Source organism: Plecotus auritus (assembly GCF_963455305.1).
Source record: "Plecotus auritus genome assembly, chromosome: 10".
Taxonomy (NCBI): Eukaryota; Metazoa; Chordata; class Mammalia; order Chiroptera; family Vespertilionidae; genus Plecotus; species Plecotus auritus.
The window spans coordinates 20,612,421-20,633,244 of NC_137785.1; the positions used below are offsets into that span (position 1 = coordinate 20,612,421).

At 51.8% G+C, this 20,824-nt stretch overlaps 2 protein-coding genes across 6 annotated transcripts in view; both read right to left on the reverse strand.

The window, feature by feature from the left end:
- SNRPA (small nuclear ribonucleoprotein polypeptide A) overlaps nucleotides 1–20,824 on the reverse strand; it is a 752,186-nt gene that overhangs the window by 320,718 nt on the left and 410,644 nt on the right. The window lies entirely within an intron of this gene.
- PLD3 (phospholipase D family member 3) lies at nucleotides 668–20,757 on the reverse strand. Of its 5 annotated transcripts, none has more exons than XM_080644779.1 (13): nucleotides 20,607–20,757; nucleotides 15,469–15,592; nucleotides 9,344–9,434; nucleotides 9,177–9,251; nucleotides 8,952–9,094; nucleotides 8,324–8,507; nucleotides 6,844–6,964; nucleotides 6,644–6,771; nucleotides 4,797–4,997; nucleotides 2,996–3,135; nucleotides 2,227–2,392; nucleotides 1,247–1,346; nucleotides 668–1,165 (listed from the first exon to the last, which is right to left on the reverse strand). In XM_080644779.1, the coding sequence occupies exons 3-13, from the start codon at nucleotides 9,368–9,370 to the stop codon at nucleotides 978–980; spliced, it is 1,473 nt and encodes a 490-aa protein (XP_080500905.1). In that variant the 5' UTR covers nucleotides 9,371–9,434; nucleotides 15,469–15,592; nucleotides 20,607–20,757; the 3' UTR covers nucleotides 668–977. The 5 variants fall into 5 exon arrangements, with proteins under 5 accessions (XP_080500905.1, XP_080500906.1, XP_080500903.1 ...); XM_080644780.1 differs by having other exon boundaries at nucleotides 15,469–15,674; nucleotides 20,607–20,687; XM_080644777.1 differs by lacking the exon at nucleotides 15,469–15,592 and having other exon boundaries at nucleotides 20,607–20,751.

Below are 20,824 nucleotides of genomic sequence, written 5' to 3' on the forward strand. Positions count from 1 at the left end.
ATGCTGCACCCAGTTGGCCATTGGCTCAGGCTGGAGGCTGGGCTACCATGACACTGGGACAGGCTGTGCTTGGCACCCTGACCCAATCCCTAAATATGGCGAAGTGCTTGGCACACAAGCACACGAGAACCATCCTCAGAACACTGTGTTCAGCAGGTGCCAATCCAAGCTTGCCAGATGTCTGTTTACCTGTCCTTGTCATTACAGGCTGACCATGCACTTGGCTGGTGCAAATTCATACTTGGTGCATGCTCCAGTGTTCAGACATTCGAGTCCACCCTTGGGATATGGCAATGGTTCATCTGCTGGGAGCACACCGAGTATATGGCACACACTAACCCATGCTGGTTACAGGATGTTCAGCATACACCAACCACACTGTCATACACTGCATACTCAGCACATGCCAGCCCATGCCAGTTACACATGCCAGCCTGTGTGGTTACACGCTGAGAGCTCAGCACATGTTAAACCAGTGGGCCACATGCTTATGCTCAGCAATGGCAGGCCACCTGCTGAGGACTCAGCACATGCCAGTTACATGCTATGTGCTAGGTACATTCTAGCACATGCTAAGAGCTCGTGTACATGCTCATGTCCCCATCAGAGGCCCATGCTGGCTGTCCCCGATCCCGACACCCCATCTCACACTACTCAGTCAGGCAGAGACTGTACAGACAAGTAATTTACTTCTTATGAGAACCTGGGCCCTCTTTGCTCTGGGAAGGGGGGGAGGCCGGGGGACTGGCCCAGCATGCATCCCCACTTCTTCTGGGGCTGATCCCTCCCCCAGCTCAGCTGGGATCTGGGGCACAGCGTCAGGCCGCCGGGAGTGAAGGTAGAGGTGGGAGAGCAAGGGGGTCTGTGGAGCCACAATGGGACAGACAGAAGCAGGGCTATGGGGACAGGGACCATGACCCAGGACATCTGGGTCTGTGGGGGCCTTGAAGGCCTCAGCCTGTCTGCTGGGACAGGTCTCAGAGCAGGCGACAGGCATTGCCCATGCTGTCAGCTGAGGTGTCGAGGTCGTGGCTGTAAGGGGAGTCCCAGTCCCTCAGGAAAACAGCCTCCAGCTGGCTCCGCAGGCCACCCTCCCCATTCTGTGTCACCAGCAGCGAGGTGCCCGCCGTCTCTGTGAAGTAACTGCCAGACCAGTTGGAGGTTCCTACGGGGCAGGGGGCAGAGTCAGGGCCTATGGCTGTGCCTGGACCCTCTCCCACCCCCCTGGCGGTGCTCGGACACTCACCGATGTAGGTGGTACGTTCGGTCACCATGTACTTGTTGTGGTTTACTCGGGCATATGGGATCCGGGCCTGGGCCTTGTCGGCAGGGACCACAAAGAGTTTCTGGGGGAGAGGGGAGAATGGAAAGCAGTGGGAGGTGCAGTGGGTTAGAGACTCCCCAGGGAATGGGGTGGAGAATGGGGGCAGGTCTGTAGGATTGGGGAATCCGTGAAACCCACAGGGCCAGAACAGGGTCTGGAGGGTGGCTTTCAGGTAACGCCGCCTGGGAGGGCCCAATTACTTCATTTGCCACCATTCCCTCTAGAACAATGGTTCTCAACCTTCCTAATGCCGCGACCCTTTAATGCAGTTCCTCATGTTGTGGTGACCCCAACCATAAAATTATTTTCATTACTACTTCATAACTGTAATTTTGCTACTGTTATGAATTGTAATGTAAATATCTGTGTTTTCTGATGGTCTGAGGTTCTACAGCAGCAGTTCTCAACCTGTCACGACCCACAGGTTGAGAACCGCTAGCAGGGTCGCCTAAGACCATCGGAAAACACAGATATTTACATTACGATTCATAACAGTAGAAAAATTACAGTTATGAAGTAGTAATGAAAATAATTTTATGGTTGGGGGTCACCACAACATGAGGAACTGTAGTAAAGGGCCGCGGCATTAGGAAGGTTGAGAACCACTGCTCTAGAATGACTCTGAGATGGGCTCCTCTAGAATGGTCCCTTAGGTCCCACCTCAGATGTCCCACTGTCCAGACAGCCTGCCGTGACCCCTCAGGCTGGGCAGGTGTTTCCTCTGGGCACTCCCATCCCACCCTCTACCCTGCCCCCCCGCCCCAAATCTGGGCCTCACGCACGGTCTCCCCATCACCGCATGGTTCACTCTGGGTTGTCCCTGTTAGGTGAGCTCCACAAGTACTATGTGCCCAGTACTGCCCAGCACAGGGGCTGAGGCGTGGGCTGTGGCAGGTGCTTACCACCTCGATGTCGGAGTGGGTGTGGTTGTCGCGCAGGGCAGCCAGGGAGAGCAGGAAGGCTCGCATGGACGGCTCAGAGTGACCCCAGCAGCTGACTAGCAGGCGCACCTTGATGCCCCGTTCGTAGGCAGCCCGCCGCAGCCCATCATCGATGGCAGGCCAAAACCTTGGGGAGGGGTGCAGGGTACAGAGGGTGGTTTATCCACAAGCCTCACTCTTAGCTTTATGGAGCTAGGCCTGGGCCCTGCTTCAGCTCTGAGAGCCCCCAAGCCCTAAGACCACTCATCTCTGACTCCCAGTCCTGTTCCTGCCTCCTTAAATACCACACCCTTTACACCCTGATTCTGGCTCCCCTTCCTGCCCCCCAAACCCAGGCTTTCCATCATCATGTCTGCTGCTGCTACTACTTTCTCTGAGCCCCCCAACCCTGCTGCCCCATACCTGAAAACTCTTAGCCCCCATTCCCCAAGCCCTCATCTGTCTCCAGCCCATGCTCCCTGCTTTCTATCTCCAGAAATCCTGCACCCCCTACCTCTGGCTTCCAGTCCCCATCTCATCCCCCTAACCCCAATATTCTCATCCTTTTCTCTGACCCCTCTGCCCTTGTCTGGAGCACCCAGGCCCCTCTCCCTGTTACCTCTGTCTTCTCTGCCTCTCCCCATCGCTTCACCTCCATCTGTCCCCTTGCCTCGGCTCCACTTGCCTGCTTTCTGGGCCCCTTCACCCCCTCTCCCACTCCAGTGGCTCCCTGTCCACCCACCAGCAGTACCTGCGCGGGTGGGAGAACTCCATGGTGGGCAGGTAGTTCATGACTGCGATATATATGAAACTCCGAGCACTGTCCACCACGTTGAGCAGAGCCTTCAAGTCTGGGGTGCGGCCACTCGGACACAGTGGTGGGGGCGCACTCTGGGGGCGAGGGGAAAGGTAAGACATGTGCCATCACAATGGACCCGTGTACACTAGCCAGGTCCTGCGGTCTCGCTGAATCCGCAGTCTCCATGAAGGGGAAGGATGATTGTGACATCCATTTCACAGGTGAGGAAACTGAAACTCAGAGAGGGCGAGTGACTTGCCTGAGTTACACAGCTGATAAATGGAGCCAGGATTTGAACCAGGCTGTCTGGTTCCAGAATTTATGCTCTAACCCAGTGGTTCAAGACAAAAGGTCCCTGATCCAGCACTAACAGCATCAACTGGTGGGAACTTGTTAGAATTTCAAGTTTATGGGCCTCACTACACATGGCATGCTGAATGAGGGTGCTGAGGGGGAGCCCAGGAATCTGGTGAAATAGCATTCCCAGTGGTCCTCTCTCTCTCTCTCTTTCTCTCTCTCTCGATTTCAGAGAGGAAGGGAGAAGGAGAGAGAGATAGAAACATCAATGATGAGAGAGAATCATTGATCAGCTGCCTCCTGCACGCCCCCTACTGGGGATTGAGCCCGCAACCCAGGCATGTGCCCTTGACCGGAATTGAACCTGGGACCCTTCAGTTCGCAGGCCGATGCTCTATCCACTGAGCCAAACCGCTAGGGCACTCCCAGTGGTTCTGATGCACGCTCAGGTGTGAGGATCTCTGATCTAAAAGCTTTCATCCCTGACTCACTCACAGGCCCCCTTGAGGGCACCCCTTGTGTGCCCATGCCGCACCAGGCCCTTTACTCAACTCTCTCCAGACTCAGGACAGGTGAGCAAACTCAGGTTCTGAGAGGGGGAACCCTCAATCCCCTGTGGGAAACCACTGGAGTATAGGACCCCAGCATCCATACACCTTGTATGGCCCCCCACAATGACTGGGCTTGGCCAGGTGACTTGTTTGGGGGAACTGAAGGGGACGAGGTTGGCCTCCCCAACTAGTGAAAATATCAATAGCTAAAAAGAGCAGGGGCTTGACCTGAACAGTGTGGCTCAGTTGGTTGGAGATCATCTCATGCACTGAAGGGTCCCAGGTTTGATTCTGCTCAAGGGCACATACCTCGGTTGCAGGCTCAATCCCTAGTGTGCAGGAGGCAACCAACCGGTGTGTCTCTCTCACATCGATGTTTCTCTCTGTCTCTCCCTCTCCCTTCCACTCTCTCTAAAAATATCAATGGAAAAATATCCTTGTATGAGAATTAACAAAACAAAACAAACCCCACAACAGCAGGGCCTTGTCTAGAGCGCTCAGGATCTGCCACAGAGACAGCCGGCGCTGTCCAACAGAACTTTCTGCAGCGCTGGAAATGTTTCTGTACCTGCACTTCCAGCAGGTAGCTGCTTGCTGCATGTGGCCGCTGAGCACTTGGAACGTGGCTAGTGTGACTGAGGAAGGGAATTTTCAACTGGATTTAGGGCTAATGGGGAGGTAGAGCTGGTCCATGCAAGCCCTGAGAGGTTGTAAACATTTTCTAGATGAAACTGAGGCCTCGTGAGGTTGGGATATAGCCCAGGCCCCTGACCAAGTAGAGCGAGCAGGAGTGAGGGCTAGTGGTCCGGACCTCCTCCCCACCAATCCCTGGGCAGGGCTGGATGGAGGCCGTGTGTGAGGGCACGTGGCCAGGGTGTGAGAGGCCACTCTTCCTTCAGACTCACCGCCAGGTAGGCCTGAGCAGGGGTCCCGTTGAGGCAGATCTCCATTGGTGTCTTTTGATTGTAGAGGGTGTCATAGGACTGGGGCCAGGTTGACGGGATGGAGCTGCCCGCCTGGCCCAGGTACCAGTAGGCCTCAAAGATCTTGGTCAGGTCTTGGGCTAGACAACTGCAGTTGTACATGACCACGCCCAGCTCCTTGACCTGTGGGAGGGAAGTGCTGGGCCTGGGGTAGTGGCTTCATGTCCACAGCAGCCCCCATTCCTTCCCATGCCCCTCAAAATCCCCTCTCTCCCTTTCTTTTTTTTTTTTTTTTTTTTTTTTTAATATACAGTAGGTCCTCGGGTTCCGTCAGAGATCCGTTCCTACGGCGTGACGTAACGCGATTTTCGTCATAAGTCGGAACCCCCCTACATAAGCACCCACGTCACTCACATGGAGCACATACACAGCAGTAATGAAGTGAAACAGTAAAAAAGTTTTGAAAGAAGGATAACGATTCCTGACCTTTACTTGTGGTAAATAAATAACAAAAAACATAAAGCACATATGTACAGACGTTGAAATGACGGAATTTTTTTTTTAATAAATGGGAGATGGCAACGTAACCACAAAATGATGTACGTCGAGTCTGACATAACCCGAGGACTGCCTGTATATTTTTTTATTGATTTCAGAGAGGAAGGGAGAGGGAGAGAGACAGTAACACCAATGATGAGAGCATCATTGATTGGCTGCCTCCTGCACGCCCCACACTAGGGATTGAGCCCACAACCCAGGCACATGCCCTGACCGGGAATCGAACCATGACCTCCTGGTTCATAGGTCGATGCTCAACCACTGAGCCACGCTGGCTGGGCTCTCTCCCTTCTTTTTGCCCCTCAGCTCCACCCCCCAGACCTCCATCTAAAGCCTGGGAATGGGCATGAACTTGACTCTTTAGTCAAATTTTTATGAAAATCAATGTCATCCTAAAGCTCCAGGTTTCCTGAACCTTTGCATATGCTGTCACTTCTACCCTCCAATGAGGGAGCTCCTGCTTATTCTTAGGTTTCAGCTGCTAGTTTCCTCCTCCAGGAAGCCTCCCCTGACTGCCCAGGCTGCTTCAGGCATTCCTCGGGCTCTCACGGTCCCTTGGGTTTCCCTCATCACTCTCTCTGGTGGCAAACCCATCTCCCCATTGGACTGGGAGGAAAGACAGCAGGGCTGTCTCAGCCACAGCTGTATGTTCAGCATCTCTCCAAGGAGTTGGTGAGATTAGGGGCTGAGCAAATGATCACTGCCTGAGCTATACCCTCTATCCTGTCTTGTGCTGGTTCCTACAGATCCTTCCGTTATCAGATTAGTTATTGCCTCCTTTGAGAGCCTTTCTGGTACTCCAGCTTGGGGCCCCCTTCCTGGCTCAGACCTCTCTGCTTGTGCTCCCCCCATCCCAGCCTTGACTCCTCTGGGCTGACACTGCCTGGTGACTGGCCTGACTCTGCACTGGGCTGGGAGTTCTGAGAGGTCCATCTGCTACCTCTGTGTTCCCAGCATTACCCAGAACAGAGCTGGGCTTAGAGGAGGCATCCAGAGAATGAATAATGAAGCCCAAATGGGTGGACTGGGCCTTGAATGCCCTCAGAGGGCCTGGCCGCTGTCACTGGGGACCAGAGGAAGCCCCAAGCTTCCATGACAGGTGGAGGGCAGTAGAGGGCTGGATTTGGGGACTTTCCTGGTAGAAAGTGGGAAGGAAGCCATTGAGGACTGGAGAGAGAACTCTGGGATTGAAGAGGGGTGTAGTTGGAGGCTGGGCACCTGTGGAGCAGGGAGTGGCCTGGAAAGGTGGGGGGGGCAGGGTGCAGGCAGACCTGGGTGAGGGAGCGCCAGTCCATGTTGGCACTGCCGAGGTAGAAGTGGGTCTGGTCCACCACCCAGAACTTGGTGTGCAGGACACCGTGGGTCAGCTTCTGCATGTCCACCATGCGGACCTGGGCACCTGCAACCGACAGGAGTGGCGGTCAGGGGTTGGCTTGGACAGCCCAGCCCAGCCCAGCTGCCCCTAACTCACCGCTCTGCTGCAGGGCCTGCAGGTCCGCCTGAGGCTGGGGCCCGCTGGGCTTGCTCACAGCAATGCGAACCTTCACACCTCGAGGTGCCAGGGTCTGGAGCTGCCGGAGGACCTCCTCACCCTTGGGAAGGGGGTACAAGGTTGGGGGTGGGGAGAGCTTCTGAGGGGCTGGTCCAGCTAGCTCTCCAACCCAACACAGCACCCCCATGGGGTTGTTTTGATATTGGGCTTCCAGATGAGATCAGGAGTGAGCGGCTTTATATTAGCCAGTATGCCTAGGGACGGCTTTACAGGTTAAGATATTAAAACCTTTATCTGTTTTAATAACTAGCCGCTCTGAGCTTCGTCAGGGCCTCCCTGCCACTCCTGTGCCATCCCAGGGACCTTCCCAAGATCCCACCTTGGAAGTATCAATGCCTGGTACCACAGGGGCCTCCAGGCACTTTACAGGATACTGAGGGTTTGGTTTAGGCTGGGGGTCTGGGAAGGTACAGGTGAGGCTTGGTGATGCCAATAGCAGTAATAGTAACAGCCCATGATTCCCTAGTTCCTACTGTGAGAGGGGCCTGTTCTAAGCCCCTTCATGTTGAACTCATTGAATTCTCACCACTCTCACTGAGGAGGTGAGTCTGAGTCACATCCCCGAGGTGCAGATAGGAAGCAGCGCCGGAGGATTCAATGGTGAAGCAGGACTTCAACCCAGACTGTCTGCCTCCTAGGCCTGTGCTTGTGCTTTGAACCACTCCAGTGGGAGCAGCAAGGAGTGAGAGTACCTATCATTTCTAACCTTTGTAATTTTTTTCAGGTAGTGCTTAAGGAGCCCCACAGTGTAAATAACTTTAAGCCCATTTCTCACAGAAAGAGGCAGCAGAAAGAGAAAAAAAGGGGAAACTTCTGCATTTTTCAGCGAAGGGGTGATCCACCTAGACTGTTCCTTCTCAAAGCTTGAAGCTTTATGGTTTTTAAGTTTGTCTGCAGACCATAACAAGAATCTAATAATAACAAAGGCTTATATAGGTGCCACGCTATAATTTGCATGGATTAGCCCGTTTCATCCTCCTAAGGGGTGGGTGTTACATACTGGCCCCATCATTCCACAGATGAGGAAACTGAAGCCTGAGAGCTGAAGTGACCTGCCCAAGAGAAGCGGAAGCCTGGCTAGAGGCTGGGCTGTTCCTCACTCGGCTCTTCCATTTCTTGGTGTGACAGGGTCGGGGCAGCTTGTGAGTAAGTGACATCTGCCTGCCTAATCCCTAGTAACTAAACCCACACCCGACATTCAAAGGCTACAGATGACGGTGACCAACACCCCTGGTCCAGAGGGCCATGTGAAGACAGTTGCTTCCCAACACCTGTGTCCAACCCGTTGAATGAGACATGCCTACCTGTCTCCTGGGCTGCAGGAAAGCCCCTTCCACCCCCACTCCTAATGCCTCCCACTGCCCCCTTGCTTTCCACCAGCGCCCGGGTTGCCAGGTACCTGCTGGGCAGAGGGCTCCTGAGTGTGGGTATCATGGTTGGTGAGGGTCCAGTAGAAGGAGGCGATGTCCAGGCTGCTGTGGGCCCGGGCGAGCAGGTCCAGCCAAGCCTGGCTGGTGGAGGGGTTGCTAGTGGAAGCCTCAGGGAAGTCCAGGCCCTCGGGGATGCTCTCTACCAGCACTGCTCTGCAGGACGGGGGAGGGGCGGTTGGTATCAGGCATAGCTGACCACCAGCTCACCTGTCTGCCCACACAGGATGGAAGACTGTATATTGTGTGTGCCTGTAGTCGATTTTCTGAATGCATGCATTTGTCTACCTAGAGGTGTGAAAGGAAGGTGTGTATGTGGATGTCCGTGTGTATGACTGTCCTCATATGTGGACAGATGATGCAGTGTGTGTCTGTGTGTGCCTGTCTCTTCACAGACCTGGACAGAAGATGATGCTGTGGCTGCCATGGGAACAGTGTCAGGGGATGGGGGTGGGCATGGAGGGAAGAATCTGTGACGGGAGTCTGCAATCACGGGCACTGGGTGATGCCGAGAGCAGGCCTTTCCTGGTGTGTCTGAGTGTCCCTGGCTTGTCAGGGCCTCTCCCCCCACCATCCCAGGCTCTTTGCTTCCCCACTTACTCGCAGGGGTCATAGCAGGGTGCTGGGGGCTGGTTGGCTCCAAAGAGATGCAAGTCGCTGTATTCCCATAAGAAGAGCTGAGTCATCAGGGCACCGAAACCCACAACAGCCAGGATGAGAACCAGCAGGACCCAGCGGGCTTTCTGTGAGAAGAGGCGGTCAGCCAGCCCAGGGCACAGCCCAGCCCACGCCTGAGACAGACCAAGGGTGGCAGTGGGCTCCTACCTTCTCGGCAGCCTTCCATGCCTCGATCTCATTCAGGGGCAGCTCGCTGGCGGGCTCATCAGTAGGCAACTTCAGCTGGGGAACAACAAGGATGGTTTGGGGGTGACATGGGAGGCCCTACTCTCCACTGTACCCAGTCCCTCCCCACTGGGGCCCCATCCACCTACCTCCTGATACATCAGTTTAGGCTTCATCTTGCCAGGCAGCCAGGGGCACGCAGAGTGCAGGTAGGAAAGTGGGTGTATCAGGGTCTCCAAACTGTGGAAACAAAAGCTGGCACTGTGTGGGGATGTTCTGGGCTTTCGGAAGACACCACAGAAGGCTGATCAGGCTTGGGGCTCACGGGATCCACTGGGTTTCTGTCCATGATCACGGGGGTCACTGGCAGGGAGCCCGCCAGCCCAAAAGGAGGAAGCAGACCGCTGCTCACAGGGATTTCGAAATGCCTCAAGCCCTAACGCCTCTGCTTTCTTCCCTACAATATGCGGTAGCCGCCCTTTTAGTGTCCATTCTGCAATCCACTAGCACCTTTCCCTCTCTGAGCTCTAATCTAATCTCGACATTCCCAAAGAGACAGCTTCGGATGGGGTCAGCTCGGCGGAGCCCCAAATCTTTGTGTCTGGCTTTCCTACCCAGGGAGCATTTTCCAGGTGGCTCCTTGGTTCTGACCCTCAGGTACCCACCAGCCAGCTCAGGCCAGGAGCCCAGGACCATCGTGGGCCTCCCACCAGTTCCCAGCCCATCCCCCCAGCCCTCCTCCCCTACCCTACCCCGGAGGGGCCTCGGCTTTGATCGGCAAGCTGCAGCTGCTTACTCTGCGGGGCCCCAGCTTCTGCCCCAACAGGCTGAACAGGGGCGAGTGGAAGGCGGGGGCGGGGGCGGGGACCGAGGAGGCTCCGCCTACTGCAGCAGGGAGTCTGCGCAGGGCCAAGGGGGGCCCGGTGCCCCAGGTATGGTTCCGCCTACCTGGCCTGGTGGGGAGAGTACGTGGCTGGGGTATGGACTTTGCTGCACCCGACCCCAGAACCCCCCGTACTAGGTAGGGAAGCCACAGGTAAAGAAAAAGGGTCCCCACGTCCACGGCGGGCGGCTGGGCTGGTTAGAGCCTCCTGCCGTACAACGAGGAGGTTGAGGTTTGATCTCGGTGGGCCGCGTTGTGGAGGCAGCCGATGGATGTTTCTCTCTCCCTGTCTCTAGAATCGATGAGAAACGTACTCTCGGGTGAGAATTTAAAAAAATAAAAAAATAAATGGACCCCCCCCCCCCATACACCTTTTCTCGTCTACAGACCTTGTGAAGTTTTGTACCACGGGCATGCATTGCCTAATCAAACATCAATACATAAGTTAATGTTTTAAAAACTTATAAAATGGAGACATCAAAGTGGAGTAACAGCCCACGCTCTGGGTAGGAAGAGCAGGGTGGGTTTTCTGTTGGAGTCTATTTTACTTGATTTATCATTTTTTTAAAAAGCCAACTGATAGGGATTTTTTAAAAATTGTTTCTGAATCCAGGCTCTGGCCAGCGGGATAGGCTGGGTTTCTCACCTCTCAGTCCCATATCTCTCAAAGAGAATTAAGGCCATCATTGCAGATATAAATTGGAGAACCCGTCCCCAGCCACTTCTGTCAATGAAAGAGGGACAGGATCCCCTCCCCCAGCCAGGTAGGAAGTTAACAGATAAAAGCAGGAAAGTATATTTTTGAGAGAAGAGCGTCAGACGTGGTTGCCTTGAGAGTGGGACTTGGGGGTGGGTGAGAACTGCATTTTAATATGTTTGTATTTTCAGGATCCCAGGTTGGGGAAGGTAGAGCTCAGCTGGACCCATCCTCTCATTGCAGGGAGACAAATGGAGACGGGGCAAATGGATCCAGCAAGAAATGGCAACAGACCAAGGTTATTCTGCGATCACCAGAAGCAGAAGACAACAAGGAGGCAACAGTCTTAGAGGTGGTTGGTAGCAGGGTTTCAGGGTGGGGAAGGAGGTATGGGGCAGGAAACAACTTTTGCCTTTTATTTATTTTTTTGTTAACTCTCACCTGAGGATATTTTTCCCACTGCTTTTCAGAGAGAGTGGAGGCGAGAGAGGGAGTGGGAAAAGAGAGAAACATTGATGTGAGAGACACATGGACTGGTTGCCTCCTGCATGTGCCCCACCAGGGGCTGGAAGCGAACTCACAAACCAGGTAGGTGCCTTGACCCTGAGTCTGAACCCATGACCCCTTTGGTCCGTGGGCTGATACTCTAACCACTGAGCACACCAGCCAGGACTTGCCTTTTATGTATTTGCAAAGGCCTTGGTGAGAAATGCTGTATGAGATTAAGGGGTTGGAACAGCAGATGTGAAATTAGGAAAGCTGAGGTGAACAAGAGCAAAACTGAGGGAGCAGTGAGGCTTGGAGAGGTGAGGGATAGGACTGAACACACTGAGACTAGGGATGCCTCTAATAAACCAAAACTAGGGAGAAAACAGAGGGAGTTCACTGAAATGGTCAGTGACCTTTTGGCTTTCAAGTTCTATAGTGATTATAGGCTCTGTAATGAGGGGTTTAGTTGTAACTTCTGTGGTACTTTCATCAAAGCAAAACACTAGTACTGGAGAGGGGGGTGCCAGAGCCAGATGTCCGATTCATATACGAGCCTCCACACTTATGTGACTGTATGACCTTGAAAAATGACAATGCAACTGTACCTTAGTTTCTCTATCTGCAAAATGGGCATGGTAACAATAGCACTTGCTTTTCATAAGGTTCTTCGTGAATTTTACACATATTTATTGAGTACCTGTGTACTTGGTATTGTTTTAAGCACTGGGGATAATGCTGTGAACAAAACAGACCTGAGGAAAGACAGACAAAAAGCAAAGCAAGTAAATTATGTGTAAATTATAGTAAGTACTATAGAGAATCAGGGAAGAGGGATAGGGGTAAGGGTGGGGTTGGGGTTGTTTGCAATTTTAATTAAAGTCAGGGAAGGCCTCTCAGAGAAGGGGATACCTAAGAAAAAAACTTCAAGGAGGGGAGGGAAGGAGCTACATGGACTTCCTTAGGGAAGTGTTCCAAGCAGAGGGAAGGCCAGTGTGTCTTTAGCATAGTAGGCACGCAGGAGAGGCAGAGGAGATGAGTCTGGGAGGTGACAGGAGCAGACCATACAAGGTTACCTGGACCATGGTGAGGATAGGGCCTGAGCAGAGAAGGGTTCTGCCTTTGGTGTTGTAGTGGGTTGAATTGTGGCCTCAAAAAAGATTTATCTGATGTGATTACCCCTGGAACTTGTGAATGTGACAGCTAGAAAAAGGGTCCTTACAGAGAACAGACTGATGGTTGCCAGAGAAAGGGAGTGGACTGATAATTCTCAAGGAGAAAGGGGTATGGTGGGTTCATGAAGAGAATGGACAAAAATCATACACCTATGGATGAGGACAGTGGGGGGTAGGTAAGGGCAGAAGGTGGGGTGGGAAAGGGGTGGAGGGGAGCTATGGGGGGAAAAAGGAGAAATAATTGTAATAATCTGAATAAAGATTTATTTAAAAAAAAAAAAAAGAAAAAGGTGAAGGGATTATGAAGTACAAATTGGGCCCTGGGCAGTGTGGCTAATTGATTAGTGTCAGCCTGTGCACAGAAGTGTCTCTCTCACATCGATGTTTCTCTCTCCCCCTCCCTCCCTTCCACTCTCTAAAAATCAATGGGAAAAATATCCTCCAGTGAGGATTAACAAACAAACAAAAAGAAGTACAAATTGGTAGTAACAGAATAGGGATGTAAAATACAGCATAGGGAATATAGTCAGTAATATTGTAATAACTATGCATGATGCCAGGTGGGTACTGGAAATATCAGGGGAACACTTGATGAAGTATATGGTTGTACAACTGAAACTAACGCTAAATAATATTAAATGTAAACTGTAATTGAAAAATAAAACTTAAAATAGGAAAAAAGGATTATCTGGGTGGGCCCTAAATCGAAGGACAAGTGTCTCTGAGAGACAGAAGCAATTGGAGTGACACAGCCATAAAACCAGATATGCCTTGAGCCACCAGATTCTGGGAGAGCCAGGGAATAGAACCTCCCCTAGAGCCTGGGGGAGGGGGGGCATGACCTCGCCAACACCTTCATTTTGGAGTTCCAGCCTCCAGAATTGTGAGAAGAAACTTCTGTTGTTTTAAACCACCCCGATTGTGGTAACTTGTTACCACCGCCATGGGCAACTGGTGTGGTTTGCAGGTCCCCCCTGGCTGTGTGGTGAACAGACTTGGGGAAGGGGGTACAGGGGCTGGAGCAGGGAGACCAGGGTGGAGACAAGGTGAACAGGACCAGGGTGGGGACAGCCCCTAGGAGAAGATTGGATGGAGTCTGGTTATATTTTAAAGGTGGAGCTGATGGGATCTCTAATCCAATTGGATGCAGAATCCAGGTAAAGGATGGAGTTGAGGATGACTCCAGGGGTTTGGGCCTGAGCAACTCAAGGATGGAGATGCCAGTAGGTTAGCTAGGGGAGATTAAGGAGGAGCAAATTTGAGGAAAAGAGCAGGAATAAAGAAAGAATGAATGGTTCTAGCTGGTTTGGCTCAGTGGATAGAGCGTTGGCCTGTGGACTGAAGGGTCCCAGGTTCGATTCCAGTCAAGGGCAATGCCCAGGTTGCGGGCTTGATCCCCAGAAGGGGGCATGCAGGAGGCAGCCAATCAATGAGTCTCATCATTGATGTTGCTATCTCTCTCTCCCTCTCTGAAATCAATAAAATATACACTGAGTGGCCCGATTATTATGCATTCAGAGATCATAACAATCTGGCCACTCAGTGTATATCCTATATAATAAAAGGCTAATATGTAAATTGTCCCCTCGACCAGGAGTTCGACCGGCAGGCCAACCGCCCATGTCCCCTCCCCCTGGCCAGGCTGGCCGGACCCCACCCATGCACGAATTCATGCACCGGGCCTCTAATATATATATATATACACACACACACTCAGTGGCCAGATTATTATGCATTCAGAGATCATAATAATCTGGCCACTCAGTGTATATATGGATACATAGATAATAAATGTAGTGTTTTGAACATATAAAATTTGAGATGTCTAAAATCGCCCTAGCTGGTTTGGCTCAGTGGATAGAGTGTCAGCCTGTGGACTTCAGGGTCCCAGGTTTGATTCCAGTCAAGGGCACATGCCTGAGTTGCAGGCTCAATCCCCAGTGGGGGGCATATAGGAGGCAGCCAATCAATGATTCTCTCTCATCATTGGTGTTTCTATCTCTATATTTTAAAAAATCTACCCAGGTGGGTCCTTCAAACTAAAGGATTAATACATATCAAGTGCACAGAATAGGCATGTAAGAGGTTCTGAATAAATGTGACGTGTCAAGCTAACAGCCAAAAAAAAAGAAAAAAGGCATCATTACTACCCCCAACCCCAGCCACGGTGGTTGCAGTTCAGTTGCTATTTAATTTTTAAAATGCACATAGGGCTTCTATGGAAATTAAAATATGAGGCTCAGGCTCCTAGCTGGAGTGCCCTCCCCCGACATTCTAGTCTTCAGAAAAGGACTGTGAGTTCGGCTGGAGAAGTATCCGGCACTCCCACCCCAGGTCCCAGGGGGAGCAGGCAGGATGAAGCTGAAGGGCTGGAGCAGAAGGGCGCACAGAGCCAGGCTGGCAGGTGCTGGCATTGTCCTCAGCTGGTCTCCTGTGTCCCCAGGTTCCTAGAAGCCCCCACGGCGGCGGGGGGGGGGGGGGGCTCTCCGGTGCAATGACCAGGCTGGTCCTTATGCTCCCCTTTCTTGCACCTCTGCCAGCAAGCGTCCCCCCTCCAGCCCATGGAATGTCCTGTCCCCTTGACCTGTGCCCTCCCTGCTTGTGACACCACAGACCGCAGGAAAGGAGGAAGCAAAACCCACAAGGCTTTTGAGACGCGTTAGTACAGCTCCCCGAACACTCCACTGCCAGGTGAGGGGGTGGGCTGGGGAAGGAGATTTGATCCCTCCTCCACAGCTTTGGATTGGAGAGTCCAGGGTTCAAATCCCACACTGTCAATTTCTTCGGGAGTCACCTCAGGCATGGGGCTTTACTTTTCTGAGCACTGCTGGCCTCATCTATAAAATGGGATCATCTTACAGTTTAGACACCGTCTGGGGCACAGTGGCAGGGGGATCTCCAAATGGTATATGGGGTGGATCTCAAAGTCCCAGAGCCCGGCATCCAGGTCTCAGCTCGGTGTCACCGGGAAAAGAGGCTCCCTTCTCGGAGCCTCACTTTCATTCTCAGACAGTGGGCGACTTATATACCAACCTCACATTTGCTGGGAAGGCAATGAATCCATCCGCGGCAGGCAGGTATCACAGCAAACTTCCGAAACAAGCTGGCTGTGAGGTCTGTATGTCCTCTATTAGATCACAGGTAATCTGTGTGTCCCCTGAAACACGAAGTCTGGGTCTGGTTTGTTCCTCTACCCCCACTCCCTGCCAGTGCCCAGCATATGTACACAAAAGAAATGTCTGTTAAAAACAGAAGAAATGGAATAGAACGGAAATCTCTGAGAAAAGATTTTCTTAGCTGTCCCTCTAGACCTTGTGATATGTGTTTGACATACAGTGATAACCAGCTTGTGTTCTAAGCCCAGAACAGACGGAGTAGGAGCAAGTCACGGCATCTCAACCTGAGAGCAGAATTCAAGGTTGATTCAAGCCATCTGAGTGCAAAGGAGGGTGGGGGCCACGTAGCTGCTGAAGCACTGGAAAGGCCACACCCCAGGAAACACCCACAAACCCATGGACCTTCCATGTGGCTCAAACGGAAATGTTCTCGTGTTTAAAGGAGCCAATTTTCCCTTGATCATGCCGACCTCTTTGGACTGAACAATTGTCTGTGGTTAAGTCTACAGAAAACAAAACAGAGCATTGGTTTTGTAAACTTTTTTGTTTTTGTTTTAGCAGCAGAACCTTTATTTCCAAAGACTCCTCCCTAGAAGGTACCAAGTCTGAAAAACAATTAAATAGGTAAAAATAAAACCCATCATGAATGGTGAATACTTCTGATTTGGAACTCAAAAATCTAAGCTGTCCCCTCCCTCCTCAAAACCCCTCTATGGGCCCCACTGCCTTCAGGACAAAGTGCCATGTCCTCTAGGGACCCCACCATTGCAGACTCAGGCCCCCTTTCTGACACCAAAGCCATCTCCAACTCTCACCTTTTCCCTGAACTCCAGCTCTGCAAGTCTCATGGCCTTCTGACACCTCCCTCAAGGTGTCCCCAATCCCCTTATACCCACTATGTCCCCAACTCCCCTTAGCATCTCTCCCAAATCTGCTCCTTTTCTGGGTTCCCATTTCAAGGATAGCCGTCCTACCCATCCTGCAGGTCTCAACCTGTGTGCCAGCTCCTCCAGAAATCCCTCCCTGACTCCGAGGGAGCCCTGGGCTTCATCCTAGACCCCCCCATGTGTCCATTTGGCCTCCTGAGGGTCTCTCCCACCCCCCCTTTTCTCTCCCATGGCTTCAACCTGGCCACCTCCTTTCCAGCCTTCACTCAACCCTTCTAATCCCCCTCCCAGTTTGACTTGTCTTCCATCCCCACTCAAAAACTCTCCGTGGCTCCCCCGTGTCCTCACTGTGGATCCGAGTCCTGAACAATCTTCCCTAATAACTTACTCTCACCATCCTTTATGACCCAGCCATTTTTAATATCTTTCGGTTCCTTGAACTGAAACCACTTTCACCACCAACCATCCCACAGCTTCTCCTTTCATCTTGCTCACTCCTATCAACTCGAGTACCATCTATTCCAGGAAGCCCTCCCTCACCCCGTAGTTGGTTCAGGTACCCCTTTGGGGCTCTGACAGTCCCCCGAGGTTCTCCATCCTAGCCCTGACCACTCTGGGCTGTCACTGCCTGGTGATGAAGCTGTTTCTGCCATTGGACTCTGGAACCTATGAGGGCAGAGCAAGGCTGTCTCAGTCACGTCTGTGTCCCCATGACCACCCAGCACAGGGACAGTACACGGCAGGTGCTCAGTGGCCAGCTCATTCATCTAGGTATTCAACGTGTATTTATTCAGTGACTACCTGCTGACAAGCCCTGTCTAGAAATTGAAGATACAGCATAGAACAGAAACAAAATCCCTGGTAAAGATGGCATTTGGGGGCAGGGGGGAGTGAGACAATAGATAAATGAGTGACACATAAAATGTGTCTTGAAGAAAAAGAAAGCAGGGAGGAGAATGGTGGCATTACAACAGAAAATGGTGGATATCTGAATTCAAAAATAACACAACATATCTGGGGTGGGGGGGGGGAAGCATTATTATCCCTGGTTTTCAGATGCGGGGCAGGCTCAGGGAAATTACTACCCAGGTTGCATAGTGTCGGTTTGCTGGCCGGGAATCTGAACAGAGCTCAGTTCTGTTCCAGGATACTACACTGACAGACCAACTCATGGCACAAAAGAAACAGAATGTCTGTTCCTTGCAGCTCTGAGGGAGGCCTCCGCCTGTGAAAGTGCAGGACGTGGGGCTAGATTATCTAATTTTCTAGCCGCTAGAAGGTAGGGCTCCTTATGTTTATTAAACCAGGCACTGATCTGAGCACTTTATACATTTAACTCTTCTTTTTAAAGCCCCACTTATCAGATAAGGGAACTAAAGACCCAGAGAGATTAATCATTGGCACAAAGGGACACAACCAGGAAACAGTGGAGCCAGGATTTGAACTCAGTCTGCCTCAGGCCCATGGGGCCAACAGGTGCCTCTCCTGTTGTTTATTATCTGCAGTTCTGTAGATGCCCTCCCCGCCTCCCTCCCCAACAGCAAATGAACCCAGAGGTGGGTTTGGCCTTTCAAAAACTACCAATATCCCTCCCCCTCCCAATCTTTGAGAGGGCCATTAGAAGCTTCCTCCAAATAGAAAGGATATACTGGAGTGAGTGCAGCTTTAAGAAGAGGACTCTGGCTCTCCTTCCAACCAGGCTGATCTTGCCAATCCATCCTTGGTACTTGGCTGCTGCTTTGGGTCACATCATGTCACATCAAATGGTGTCCCTCTCCTCCGCCAAATCCTCCAGTGGCTCCCGCCCACCTCACTCAGAGCCAAGCAGATCGGCCCTCAGCGCTCCACCGACCTCATCCTCCAGCCCTCTCCTCCCTCACTGGCCTCCTTGCTATCCCTTAAATATTCCACGTTCTCCCCTCAGGGCCTTTGTATTTGCTGTTCTCTCTGCCTTAAGGGACAGCCAGGCCACTCTCCCTTAATTCTGGTCTTTGTTCAAACATTACCATATCAGAAAACCTTTTCTGACCACCTTATTTAAAACTATAGCCTTTATCGTGCAGTCCAACCCCCCTCCTAAAACATCCTACAATCTACTTACTTGTTGTCTGATTGTCTCTTTTCCCTGCTAGATTGTAAACTCCACGGGGCCAGAGATCTCTAGGTTTGTTCACTGATGTGTGCCCAGTGCCTAGCACAGGGTTGGGCATGTAGAACATGCTTTCTAAATAGTTGCTGAGTGAATAACTTGTGTTTTCATTCCCGTGTTTCAGGAATGAAACTGAGGCACAGGCACATTAAGCTATCTGCCCAGGTCATGCAACTATTTAAGTACGAAATGCTAGAATCGCCTGACTGGCATTGCTCAGTGGTGGAGCGTCAACCTATGAACCAGGAGGTCACACAATTTGATTCCTGGTCAGGGCACATGCCCTAGGTTTTGGGCTCAATCCGCAGTAGGGGGCATACAAGAGGCAGCCGATCAATGATTCTCCCTCACCATTGATGTTTCTATCTCTCTTTCCCTCTCCCTTCCTCTCTAAAATAATATATATATATATATATATATATATATATATATATACACACACACACATACACACACATATATAAATAGCCCTGACTGGTTTGCTCAGTGGATAGAGCGTTGGCCTGTGGACTGAAGGGTCCCAGGTTCAATTCCGGTCAAGGGCATGTACGTTGGTTGCAGGCATATCCCCAGTAGGGTGTGTGCAGGAGGCAGCTGATTGATGTTTCTCTCTCATTGATGTTTCTAACTCTCTATCCCTCTCCCTTCCTATCTGTAAAAAATCAATAAAATATATGAAAAAAAATAAATGCTAGAATCAAGATGGGAACCAGGGTGTTTCAGACCCCAGGGACACACTGTAGCCACTGTCCTCCAAGGCTTACGCAGGCAAGCTGACTAAATAAGATCCTTACCATTCCACCTGGGGACTCAGGGTTGCTGACGCTTGACTGAGGTGTGGTGGGACCTGCCTCATCTCTCTGACCCTCAATTCTAGAAGTCAAGGGAGGTCTGGGTCTAAGCTACCTATAGTCTCCCCCCCCCCACCATGCCCTCCTCAACTCACACCACTGCACCAGCTAAATGCTCGAATTTTTTTGGGTAGAGATCACTCAATCCAACAAGGTAAAGAGAGAAGGATTAACTATTTACATGAGCAAGATTCGTGATGGCTGATGGGCCACCCCCTCAAGTGGATGTGAGGACAATGTAGAGATGTGATGTGGGTGGCTGCCATGGCAGAGGGTATCATGCATGGTATATGGTGTGTGACTGACGCCATAGCAATGACGAAGAAGTGGGGGCAGGGAGAGAGCAACAATGAGGAGGTGACGAAGGTGATTGGACGAGGGTGAGAGTGACATGGTTACTAACAATATTAGCCCAAATCGCCATGTCAAGCTGGACATAACACAAGAATAAACTGGCAGAATCCTCCCAATCACCCCTGATGTAGGTGTCCTGTGTGCATTTCATAGATGAGGAAGCTTGGATTGCAAAGGTGTGATTGGTAGCTAAGGTAACCCATAAGTTTAGTGGTGGAGCTGGATTCTGGCACACCCCAGGTAATGAATGGGCTCTACCCTGCAGGGTGGTGAGTATGTGACACTGGCAAATGCTGGAGACGGGGAGGGAAAGAACCCTGTAAGGCAAGTGGCTTCTTAGGGGGAAAACCAGAAGCATGAGGCATGGACAGTGACAGCTAGAGGAGCAAACGTGACATGGGAGAGATGGTGACACAGGGACGAGGATAACATGAACGCGATTTAAAGTGAGGGTGACAGGAGACGTGCGCAGGTGACAAGGGTATATGATGACAGTTTATGAGAAGTGAGGATTTCATATCAAGAAATATTAACAAAAGATGAGTGCCGGAGACATAAGAAGCCGATGGCGACTACAAGGGGCAATTGTGAGCTATGGTGGCAATGGGCGCTTAAAGGGGACAACAGCGAGTTAAGGGGGTTGATGGCGACAGAAGGAAGGTGATAGCAACAGAGGGGGAATGGTGACAATTTAAGCGGGAGGAATGGCGATATAAAAGGACCGAGAACAACATAAGGGTAGAGACGCATTACCGACACGAAGTGACAACACAAGGAGGCAGCGGAGGCGCCGCGCCCCCAGATCGCACAGTACCTGCACTGCCCGGCTCCCACTCCACGACCCAGCCGGGCACGAACCCTCGGTATTGGAGCTGGGCCCCACCACCCCCGCTGTGCGCAGGCGCACTCTGGCTGGAATGCGGGCCTCGCTTGTGGGTTTCTGATTGGACGCGCTCCTCGCTAGTGCAGAGCAGAGGGAAGTGCCTGGGAAACCGTGAGTGATCACGTGACTGCTGCCGCCTCACTCTCGTT

Excerpts from the sequence above, each read along its gene's own strand:
- PLD3 (XM_080644779.1), bottom strand. The coding sequence starts at position 9,370 with ATGAAGCCTAAACTGATGTATCAGGAG. Across the intron at positions 6,772-6,843 it reads GCAGGCCCTGCAGCAGAGCG|GTGCCCAGGTCCGCATGGTG; the intron begins GTGAGTTAGGGG and ends TGTCGGTTGCAG. Across the intron at positions 2,393-2,995 it reads GAGTTCTCCCACCCGCGCAG|GTTTTGGCCTGCCATCGATG; the intron begins GTACTGCTGGTG and ends CCCCTCCCCAAG.